The sequence below is a fragment of the Aulonocara sp. 'chitande type north' Nkhata Bay genome, linkage group LG7 (assembly GCF_057382095.1).
Source record: "Aulonocara sp. 'chitande type north' Nkhata Bay isolate Kocher_YH1m ecotype deep benthic linkage group LG7, A_spYH_male_GT1.1, whole genome shotgun sequence".
Taxonomy (NCBI): domain Eukaryota; kingdom Metazoa; phylum Chordata; class Actinopteri; order Cichliformes; family Cichlidae; genus Aulonocara; species Aulonocara sp. 'chitande type north' Nkhata Bay.
In genome coordinates, this window is record NC_141350.1 from 55,383,650 (window position 1) to 55,395,742 (window position 12,093).

At 38.8% G+C, this 12,093-nt stretch overlaps 1 protein-coding gene across 1 annotated transcript; it reads left to right on the forward strand.

Annotated features, from left to right (window-relative positions):
* The first annotated feature begins 5,110 nt into the window (after positions 1-5,110).
* ch25hl2 (cholesterol 25-hydroxylase like 2) lies at positions 5,111-6,588 on the forward strand. The gene has a single exon (XM_086302594.1). The coding sequence runs from the start codon at positions 5,244-5,246 to the stop codon at positions 6,144-6,146; it is 903 nt and encodes a 300-aa protein (XP_086158720.1). The 5' UTR covers positions 5,111-5,243; the 3' UTR covers positions 6,147-6,588.
* The last annotated feature ends 5,505 nt before the right edge of the window (positions 6,589-12,093 follow it).

Sequence of the window (12,093 nt, forward strand, 5' to 3'; positions counted from 1 at the left end):
AGGTTGATCTTGGCTTCATCTGTCCAAAAAATATTTTTCCAGAACTGTGCTGGCTGTTTTGAAGGGGTTTCTCTTCACTATTGAAATGATTCTGTGATCATCCACCACTGTCTTCTTCTGTGGATGTCCAGGTGTTTTTGCCTTGCTGAGTTCACCAGTGGCTTCTTTATTTCTCAGGATGTACCAAACTGTAGATTTTGCCAGTGCTACTATTGTAGCAATTTCTCTGATGTTTTTCTTTCTGTTTTTTCAGCTTAAGAATGGCTTGAACTCCTCTGAACAGGTTGTCTGTTCACAGCAAAATCTTCGCATTAACAGGATTTTGCTTGCTCCAGGCCTTTTATTTGCTTAATTGATAGTGACATAACGACAAAATTGCCCACACCTGCCTTTGAGTCCAATTACTTTTGGTCCCTTTAAAAAAGGGTAGCACTTGTTAAGGAGCAGAAACTCTTAAACCCTTAATGCAATTTGAATGTGAATACCCTCAAATGAAAACTGAGAGTCTACACATTATGTCCATTATATAATTATATTTGGAATATGTTTCGGTGAACAGGTATTACTTTTGTCATTGTCCAAATATATATGAACTGTAAATCCTTTGTTTGTAAACAGTCAGTTAAATGTTGACAACTACTCTTTCAAAAGACTCCTAACAAATATCAGTAGTTATTAGACTTGCTGTACTTAGTGGCAGATTTGTGGGAGACTGGGAGTAGAAATTTCAAGTACAGGGGAGCAAAACAACAGGTAAGAACAACTGAAAATATTTTTTTGAGGGTGGATAAGGCTAAGAGTCAGGCCTTGAAATTAATTACAATTTTGTCTTGGTGTTTGGTTGACTATCAAGCTAGAGTGAAAGATTGCTGCCACCTGTGCTTTGAGGATTCTGACAGTTAGGATGACTTGGAGGTGTTGATTTATTTAAACTAATATAATCATCCTGCTGTACCCAGGTTTCTGCAATGCAGATTAGATCAATATGTTGATTCATTATTAAATAATTTGCTAGCACAAAGAGACCTAATGTTTAATACACCACATTTAATTGATTTACTCTTTGATATAATGGTAATGGTAAATGGACTGATTCTACAGCACTTTTCTACTCTCCCGGAGTACTCAAAGTGCTCTCTGCAGTTGAGGTAGTTATAATATTCTGTCTTTGTGCATTTTTATACTAAATTCATATTTTTATGATGATATTTGTGATTATTTGGGGTTTGTCTGAGTTTTGCTCTATCTATAGTGGGATTGATGTAGTCTCCTCATAAAATCAGGTTTTCCCCAGTAAGGTTTTCAATTCAGTTATCCATTATTGAATTAAAATGTGGCTAAGCATGTCAATCCTGGTCTGACTTGGAAGTGGACCAGAGAAAAACTACTTTAGCAAAATTACATGTTGACTCAATATTAATTTTAGTGATTCAGCCAGGTGTTATTACTGCTATTGTCAATTAGAGTCTTACCAAATCTGTGCCTATAAATCTATACGATGACACATTGACACGTGACATTGCCCCCTAAATGAACAAACTGATGCTTCCACAATGATATTCAGTTCTTTTTGTTTGTTTGGCAATAAACTGACTGGAGGCTTTGCTTTCCACTCCAGCAGAATCTGTTACAGTGAATGTAAACCTTCACCTGAAGATGAGGCCAGACATTAATCTGTCGCTGCAGGTGTAATCCATGTTTTCACTGGTGTCAACACATACTATCACACAGCCTCCAAGAGCAGTTACACAGAGGAAGGATGATAAAGACAAGAAAAAGATAGCCCTTCAAACTGCTCAGCCCTCAGGTGTTTCCAAGAGATTTGGTGTTGAAAATATTGTTCTGTGTATAATATTCACACAAATATATCAAGGCCGGCTTATCTACGTCAACTCTCTTGAGTGAGGCATCAACCTTTAACCTTTTAAGTTTTCCCTAAACTTTTGTATTTGTTACTATTTTTGTGTGTTGCAAGTGAAAAGAGTACTCTTTTAGTTACTAACTTATCTTACTAATTACTCATTTCCAGTGCATTTAAAATTATCAACATGACAACTCGTGTCATAAGTAGATATTTATATATTTATACAGATATTTTTATATTTTATATATTTTTATAGTAACAAATAGTAGTATATGTAGGTTCCATTGGTGTGGCTGTCTTTCTTCTCTTAACCTTCTCTTTGGTAAAAGAGGCTGGTGGCTTGCAAATGCACAGAAACTGTGGACAGGCTAAAGGAGCTTTAAATATATGGGACATGTGAATAGGATTTGTGGGGCCAATAACTAATCTCAATGGCATGGACAGTGGCTCATTCCAGCTAGTGTTTAATTTAGCAACCCTGCTCTAAATATTCTATTTATCATTTAACATTAAACTTTAACATTAAATGTTTTTAGCTTGATACATTTATGGACCCAGAGGTGCTTTATGATTTCTATGGCAAAAGCTAATAGAAATTTCATAAAACAAATAAGCCAAAAATGGCTAGTGATTAATGTATCTGCTGAAAGTATTTATTACTATGTCACTAAAGCAACTATGGTAAGTAGAAGTTCTAGAAAGCTAAAGCTTTGGGTTGCGTTAGTAATACATCTTCACTCTGTGTTACCATTTTTAAAACATAAAAAAAGACATTCAAACATCACATTGTGCATCTTCTCTGCTGTGTGTCCATTCCACTGATTATGTTTATGCTACACAGTGCAGTTCCTCATCCACTGAGGAGGATTTCCTTTTAGTCACTGCTCTCTTGCACTATATTCTATGACTTCTCTGCTCGAGACTTGATTGCTACTGCCCTCTATTGGCAGCTATAAAGAAGTGTGCTGATCACATAAGAAATGAACATTTTGTGCAATTGGACTCATGATGAAGTATTACGATTATCTTCTTAATACTTTGAATTTTCTGTTGTGTTCAGTGAGTCGCTGGGCGTTCATCATAATTTTACTCTATTTTATTATACATTTCAGTATACACAGTAAAAATTGTTAGTTGTTATAACTGAAAAACTAAAATAGGAATGTATTTAATGCACTGCACTGTGTGTGGAAAAGTACAACCTTATTTGTCATCCACATGAATTAAAAGTGCTGTAGCAGCCAGGTACTGCTAAACAAATCCACTGAAATAAATGATCGTCAGCAAGTGACCATAAAAGCAGTTTTAGCAGTATGATGCAGGGAACACATTAGTGTGGTGGTAAGTGTCATTGCCTTGCAGTAAAAAAGTTTTGTGTTAAAATCCAAACAGGACACTACTTTCTGTTGCTTCATATCCGCACTGTGCCTTGGGTTCTCTCTGGGTCCTCCAGCTTCCTCCCACAGTTCAAAGACATGCAGTGTTGTGTTCAGTCATGATTCTAACTTGGCCATAGATGTGAAAATCTCTTTTGTGTCAGCTTTCCCCTTTGACAGATGGGATAGGTTCTAGTGATCCTAAACTAGTAAGAAGATGGAGGTGTTGTACAAGAAACATGCAGCAGGCAGAAAAAATATAATAGGAGACAGAGTCTTATGGAATATGCAGTACATACAAAAGAAATATTTCAGTAAGTCTTCCATTTGACTTGACCTTGCTCTAAAAATACAAACTCTTAAGATTCTAGCCTAACTGTGGCCCTGAATTGGATAAGTGGAGAAGGTCAATGGATGGCTTGTTTGGGAGAAGATTCTTCTTTTCTCTAAATGGGTGATGTTTGCAAAGTTGCATCTGAAAAAAAAAACACTCAAGGCTTCTGGACAGACATGTCCAAAGTAGAGCTGTTTGGCCATAATGCACAAAACCACATGACAGTTGATGATTTAGGTTTGTTTTAAAGCCACAACACCTGGCCTTGTAATCATTAAGTCAATCACAAACTTCTCTGTATACCAAAGTATTAAAAAATTAAATGTGCCATCTGCCCTGGCAGCTAATACTTAACTTAAGTTGGAGTCATACAGCAGAACAGTGATCCCAAGCATGGCAGCAAGTGACCGCAGAATGGCAGAAACATGTTGCATGTTGCTTTCAGCCAGTAAATACAGTTCATGACTGAACTCATCTACTAAGTAAATGACATCAAACACACTGGAGAGATGAAAGCAGACTGGACTATGACAACATTCACATTTAACTCATGTAGTTGTTACAGAATGGAGCTCTGCTAGTTGAGACTGCAGGCAAACAGGTGTTGACTCGTGCAGTTTAATCATTTTTCAGGTGATTTTTTTAAATCTTTATTGTGGAATGGGTACAACCTGAAATACAGTAAAGTAAAAATTTGAGACAATGCACAATTACAAGGAGTAAATAAAAGTTTTTATTCTACAATGCAACTGCTTTTCCAATATCATAAATTTTATGTTTTATTTGTATTATTTTTAATTTACCCTTTGTAAAGCTAAGAAATGTGTTTGTACAGTTTAAGATGTGTGTGATGGTGTTTAATGAAACATAGCTGTTGAAGACAGAAAACTGACCAAATGTATGCCTACAGAACATCACATGAAACCTATTAAAATCTCTGCTGTGCAAAATTATTTTATCATACTATAGAAGCAAGAGCTGTGGTCTCTGCCCCACTTATGAATAATAGCATCATTTCTTTTCTGTAAACAAGCTGAAACTGAGCAACAAGCCAATTACTATTCAGCATCAGAAAGGAAGTGCTTTTGAATGCATGTCTCATTTGACAACTTTTTAGTGATTAATTACTGTTTTGGTCTGATGTTGTGTGTATTGGTGTGTGTATGTGCGTGTTCCCTGTCTTATGATTTGAGAGTGAGGGGGCAGAAAAATGAAAGGGCTGATTGTTAACATGCAGTAGTGAAAATATAACTTGGTATGTTTTTTTCTGAGAATGTTAGGAGCTAAATGACATCGTCTCCGAGTTGAATTCTCAAGGAGACGGAAGCTCCCTCGATGATTTGGGTCAAAAATGAGAACTGTTGAGGCCCGGCTCCTGAGTCCTGGCTGCAGTCCTTGTGCCCATGAAAAAGGGCCTTTAAAAAGCGCCTTCTTTTAAAATGCATGGGGGTGGAGGGGATGGTGGAGGTGGGGCTTGAACATACATAAGAGGCTAAGACAGTCCACCAGTCCAATTTGGCACACCATCACCAGGCAATTTGCTGTCGCTTAACCTATTACGAGGAAGCTTGGATCCCTCTTTTCATTCAGACCCTCTTTATCCTCTTTGGTTGCTTGTTAAAAATAATCCTATTGGATCAGCCATCTTTGGAAGAGAAACGCCACATTAATGATGAGCGTGGGCGGGTTACTCAGAACTGAGACTTTATCTTGGATGTCATATGTAGACAATGTGACTGGGGATTATTCCCAGGACTTGGTCCTGCAGCCTATTTGGGACTATCTCCGTCAGAACTACCACGACCTCCTAAGAAGTCCTCTCTTCCCCGTGGTCCTCTCAGTCACTACCTATTTTCTCCTGGTCGCTCTTTACACTGTGTTGGACCTGCTGGCTCCCACCTGGCCGTGCATCAACCGCTACAGGCTGCATCCAGACAGACCCATCACCTGGCCTAACATTTGGCCCACCTTGGGTGTCACCATTTACAACCACCTGCTTTACATCTTTCCTGCTGCAGTTGCACAGTGGCTGTGGAGGCCACCAACCCCTCTACCCCCCGAAGCCCCCACTCTGTTCAGTTTTTTCCTGGGCATCCTGGGCTGTATGGTGGTCTTTGACTTCCAGTACTACCTGTGGCACCTGCTGCACCACCGGGTTGCTTGGTTGTACCGCACTTTCCACGCCATCCACCACCAGTACAACCAGCCTTTCAGCCTTGTCACCCAGTACCTGTCTGGTTGGGAGTTATTTAGCGTGGGATTTTGGGCCACAGTAGACCCCATCCTGCTGCAGTGCCACTGCCTCACAGCATGGAGCTTCATGGTATTCAATGTCTATGTTTCCACTGAGGATCACTGTGGCTATGACTTCCCTTGGGCCACACATAACTTGGTGCCCTTTGGCCTCTGGGGTGGTGCTCCGAAACATGACACTCACCACCAGAGACCTGGCACTAACTTTGCCCCATTCTTCTCTCACTGGGACTGGCTGGGGGGCACCCACACTGTACCAACCGCCTCCAGCCACTCTGCCACGGGAGAGCCAGAAGAGATGAAAGGAAGAAAAGACTAAAGAACTTGAATTAATCTTTCAATGACTCCATCGCTAGTTTACTCAAACTGCCTCTTTTGTTGATGCTTTTATTCCAGCAGACTCATTTTTTCTCTTTACTCTCCTGCAGACTAATTTCTCTCTTTTACGTCTCCCACTCTTAACTCTCACTTTGATAATAACGATTTCCACTATGTGGCTATCTTTGACTGCATGGATATTTTTCACATTTTACGAGCTGATAATCAATCTAACATTGTTTGACAGTGTGGTAAGTTGTCAAAAGATATTTTTTATGTTTGTATTTTGTACAATGATAGTATAGATTATCTTATACTTTTGTGCAATGAACATATATCTCTTATTCATAGAGATTTTCCACTTATGTCAGTGAATTGATGTGCTGTTAATTGTCTCAGTGGCATTCTCAGGTCAGGTACCTTACATGTGTAATTTGTTTGGAGCTACCAGAAATATAAAATAAAATTTAAAAAATCATTTGAAATCCTTCCTTGATTTGTCGAATGTCACTGAGTAGCTCTGAGTCTTTGCTGACGGAGGATGGTGTGATCTGTCAGAGTGATTACACAGAAGTTTGCACGTACATTCTTCCTCTCTCCCTCCTCAGCAATGACCCTCTCACTCCCACGCATGAATGGCTGCCTTTTAGCTGCATCCCAGTATGATGCGTGGGCGCAATACTAATCCATCATTCTCTCTCTTTGAGACAAAATGGTCCTGCAGGAAGAGTTCTTAATTAAAGCCCCCGAAGAGAAACTGCAATAGCTGCCCTGACAGCTAATACTGAACTGCAGGTGCTGTTCTTTTGAAAAATTTTTATTGACTACGATAGAATATTATTTGTTTTTATGAACATCAAATGATTTTTCGCTCTTTTTGATTATTTTTTTTACAAATTATTTAAAAGTAGAATCACAACCTTTTTTTCAGGTACAGTTTTTCCCAAATAACTTGGTGTTTAAATAAAATCATGAAATCCTAGTTTATATTATTACAAAGAAACCAGTAGGGGTCAGTCTTTTTCCAAACCACAAAAAGAAGAACAAGTGTACAAATACATGTAAAGCAAAAATTACATCCCACTGGGAAAAAACAAAAAAAGACCAAAAAAACTCCCAATGCATTCTTGGTTATTTTCCAGTTATGCTTCTGGTTATATCACAGTTCTAGGCGATAGGGATTCATAGTTCTGCAGTAACAGTTATTGTGACTTATCTGTCCTTGTTATTCATCACTGTGCGTTCCTACCTGCAGTCTGAACCGGTTTAGCATGTTTTTTGTGCTCAAACATGTTGCGTTTATTTTAGAAACACTGCAGACAGGGCTCTCGGGCACAATTTATTCTTTTGTTAATCCTGTTCTAATTATGGGATATGCATGTTGAGGAACAATATGAATAATGTGTATATTTTTAACATGAACTATTTTTTTTTATTGCAAATGAATATATGTAACACAAGAGTAATATAGGTATTTTCTTTCAGGACAGTATTGAGGTTTAACTTATTTGCCTCAATTCTTATTTGTTTAACTCTTCTCGGAAAAAAAATCTATTCCCTTGAGCAGAAGTTGTTCTTGTTGTAATATTAAATTCAACAAGGTTGTGTTAGGTCTGTTATCTCATTTTCCATATGTCAGTTAGAGCACGCTTCAAAAACATTGCATGTGTAGAGCAATGACAAGAAGTGACATCATCATACACATCACATCTTCGGGGGTGGCTGTGGCTCAATAATTACCTCTTCCAAATCATCAACGTGTCTTTCAGAGCCCATTCCTACAAAACTGCTCAAAGAAGTCCTGCCATTAATTAATTCTTCGATCTTAAATATGATCAACCTATCTCTAATAATCGGCTATGTACCACAGGCCTTCAAGCTGGCTGTAGTGCTATGCAGAGGACACCCAGCTCTATCTATCTATGAAGCCAGATAACACACACCAATTAGGAATGTCTTAAAGACATAAAGACCTGGATGGCCGCTAACTTTCTGCTTCTTAATTCAGATAAAACTGAGGTTATTTTACTCGGCCCTGAAAAGCTTAGAAATATGGTATCTAACCAGATTCTTACTCTGGATGGCATTACCTTGGCTTCCAGTAACGCTGTGAGGAACCTTGGAGTCATTTTTGACCAGGACATGTCCTTCAACACACATATTAAACAAATATGTAAGACTGCTTTCTTCCATTTGCACAACATCTCTAACGTTAGAAATATCCTGTCTCAGAGTGACGCTGAAAAACTAGTTCATGCATTTATTACTTCCAGGCTGGACGACTGTAATTCATTATTATCAGGAAGTCATAAAAACTCCCCGAAAAGCCTTCAGCTAATCCAAAATGCTGCAGCAAGAGTCCTGACAGGGACTAGAAAGAGAGAGCAGATTTCTCCTGTTTTGGCTTCCCTTCATTGGCTTCCTGTTAAATCCAGAATTGAATTCAAAATCCTGCTCCTCACATACAAGGTCTTAAATAATCAGGCCCCATCTTATCTTAATGACCTTGTAGTACCATATCACCCTATTAGAGCACTTCGCTCTCACTCTGCAGGCCTACTTGTTGTTCATAGAGTATTTAAAAGTAGAATGGGAGGGAGAGCCTTCAGTTTTCAGGCCCCTCTTCTGTGGAACCAGCTTCCAGTTTGGATTCGGGAGACAGACACTATCTCTACTTTTAAGATTAGGCTTAAAACTTTCCTTTTTGCTAAAGCATATAGTTAGGGCTGGACCAGGTGACCCTGAATCCTCCCTTAGTTATGCTGCAATAGATGTAGGCTGCCGGGGGATTCCCATGATGCATTGAGTTTTTCCTTTCCAGTCACCTTTCTCGCTCACTATGTATTAACAGACCTCTCTGCATTGAAGCATATCTGTTATTAACCTCTGTCTCTCTTCCACAGCATGTCTTTTATCCTGTCTTCCTTCTCTCTGTTAGGTATGGCTGTGTGCAGGCAGGAATAGGACCCAAGGTGCAGACTCTGGAGACAGACGTGAACTCAAAAAGGCTTTAATTTAAGACTCAAAATATAACATGACTGAAAAACTCAAAACAAACTTAAACTAGAAAAATGACAAAACACACAGCTTGGTAAACGGTAGATCGCGACACGGACACAGAGAAACACAGGGCTTAAATACACAGAGGGAGCAATCAGGGAATGAATAACAGGAGGGAAATACAGCTGGGGCAAATCAGAACTGACGAGACAAAAGGAAGCGTAAACTGAACACACTAAGACAGAGACCTTCAAAGTAAAACAGGAAACACATAACACAGACTCACATGCAGGCACTACAGAGGGAATAGAGACGTGGGACCAGGGCAGACACAAACACTGACTGAACACGGGGATATAGGAACTAAGGATACATAGAGACGCGAACTAGACAAGGGGATGCAGGTGATAGGGGAGACAGAGCAACTAAAGAAGACAGAGACATAAGCCATAAGACGGAACTCAAAGAAACCAAAAACTAGAAATTATAAATAATAACATAAACTCAAAAACCCTGGGTCGACGACCCAGGCATCCTAACACTCTCACCCCAACCGGTCGCAGCAGATGGCCGCCCCTCCCTGAGCCTGGTTCTGACCGAGGTTTCTCGAGTTGGATGCTCGGATGGAGCCCGAGTAACATGGAGATGGGGAGGAGGTGGATTGAACATAGGTGTCTGCGAGGTGGAATGACAGATGTTGGCGGTGTGCAAAACAAACCATGACATGAGTGGGGCAATGACAAGAAGTCAAATCAGTGGTGAAAAAATTATTCAGACATTTATTAAAATAAAGTTTATTCCTACAATCACAACTTTGCCATTAAATTATCAACTCATATTGAAGAAACTACTTATCCTACTTCACTGCTGAGTGCTGTATTGGACAGACATGTGTTATATTCTTTGTGATCACCGTGTGTAGTGTGACTATATCTCTAAAAAAAATTGTTTTTTCATTTCACAGTGAATTTAGAGTGAATTAAACTATAAAATAGTGACTTATATAAGGGCCAAATGAGTTAGAGTAAATACAAAATACAAATACAAATACAAAAGTGTCCAGATGGTGGATCAACCTTTAGACTAGTTTAAAGTGTGTTTAAATGTGTAACAGAAATAGAATGACTTCCTTTGGTTTAAGCATTTTTTAAAAATTATTTGTTAAATGAGCTAATGTTTTGTCACAACATCCTTATTGAGACAAAACATGTGATTGCTTAATTCTAGGTGACGTGTTATTTAATTCCCTTTAATTCCATTTGTCATATGTGAAAAGTCTTTTGGCTCTGGTCTCTTCGGACCGTAATTAGTTACAGCTGTGATCCCACCTGTTTCCCATGCTCTTGTTGACCTGTGTTGACCCCTGCTGTTTTTAACTTAAAGTCCTAGTTTGAAACCTGCAAGAGTTGCAGGTAGTATATTTATACAGCAAAGGTCACAGTGGTATAAGCATGCTACGTAAAAGATGACAAATGTACAAAATGTGTTGTATTTATAACTAGACGAGGTGTACCTCTTCCTGTATAGACAGAGGTATACTTCAAATAGATCTGTGTATGCATGTGTGCATTTGCTCAGCATAGGGGGGAGGCAGAGTAAAGTGCATGACTGCTATGAAACAACCTCTTTTATTATGGTCAGGACAGGAACTTCATAATTTAAAATTTCCTCCCAATACATCAGTCATAAAGTCAACTATTTGTCCTAGATGTTGTTAAAGCCAAATTAAAGCCGTACAACTATGACAAAATTACGTGTTACCTAAAATCCTGCATCTTCAAATACCGGTATCTGTATTGTAGGGCAATACTGACCTTGCTATATCATGATTGTGTTCAGTATTTACAATCAGCTTAATGAAAGATGTAATAAATAGGTCCAATAAATATGTTATGAATACAAAAGTGTTCTCTTTATCACAGTAATGTGGAGGAGGATACTATGTTATCTCTTCTGTGATTCATATTAATGATCTATGAAAATTCATTTATGTTGGGTTTAAGTGGACCCTGCTGGTAAACAGAACCTGTTGCTGAAAGCAACCACACAGACACCAGTGTACATTTTACTTGCGAGGGGAGCGTTGGAGAGCAGTGAGTGCGACTCGCCTGTCCAAGCAACTCCAATTCCTCTGCGTCCGCCTCACTCTTATTGACAACAGAGGTTACACATATTTCAGCTAACCACGTGACAGTTTTAAGCAGGCATATCTGTACAACATCAGTGTCTGTATTCTGTGTGTTTCCAGCTATACCATACGTAGGCATACGACCTTTCAATGAATTTAAACTGTGTATGAGGTATGCAGAAAAGCAGAAGTAAGCATCTTGCTAAAGTATAAAAACAGTGACCCTTCTGTGTTTGTGCTTTAGTGTGTCCTTTCTCCTGTGTCACAGCATCTGTAAGTTCTTTGACTTTTTGTTTTAAACTCGATTAAAGGTCAGTTTAACTTCACCAGTTTGGACATTTCAAAATGCAAAATCTTCATGCATTTTGAACATTTTGTACCTTGTTCAATAGCACACTGTTTTGTAACATCCAACACTCCTGTGCTTTATTAAAACCAGGTTCTCAAGGTCAAGGTAACTTTATTTATACCCAAAGGCAAGGTAAATTTGCTTTACAGAAAAATGACAGCATTTGGCATCCCTTTAAAAACACACATACCTAGTATATATAAAACTCACTGTGGCACATATATAGTAGTTTTGATATTTCGAATCAAAAACAGTTTTTATTTAATTCAGTGACAGCAACGGGGACAAAGCTATTTTTATAACGCTTTGTCCTACATCTCGGAAATAGAAACCTCCGTCCTGAGGGAAGAAGCTGAAATTCACCCCTTAGAGGATGGGAACCATTTTTAAGGATTGATAAAGCCATCCTCTGTACCTGCTTAGAGTACAGGGAGGCTAAACAAGACTGTGGCTCACCTATCAGACGACTGG

Bases quoted from the DNA above. Each gene is read 5' to 3' on its own strand.
- ch25hl2 (XM_086302594.1), top strand. From the start codon at position 5,244: ATGATGAGCGTGGGCGGGTTACTCAGAACTGAGACTTTATCTTGGATG.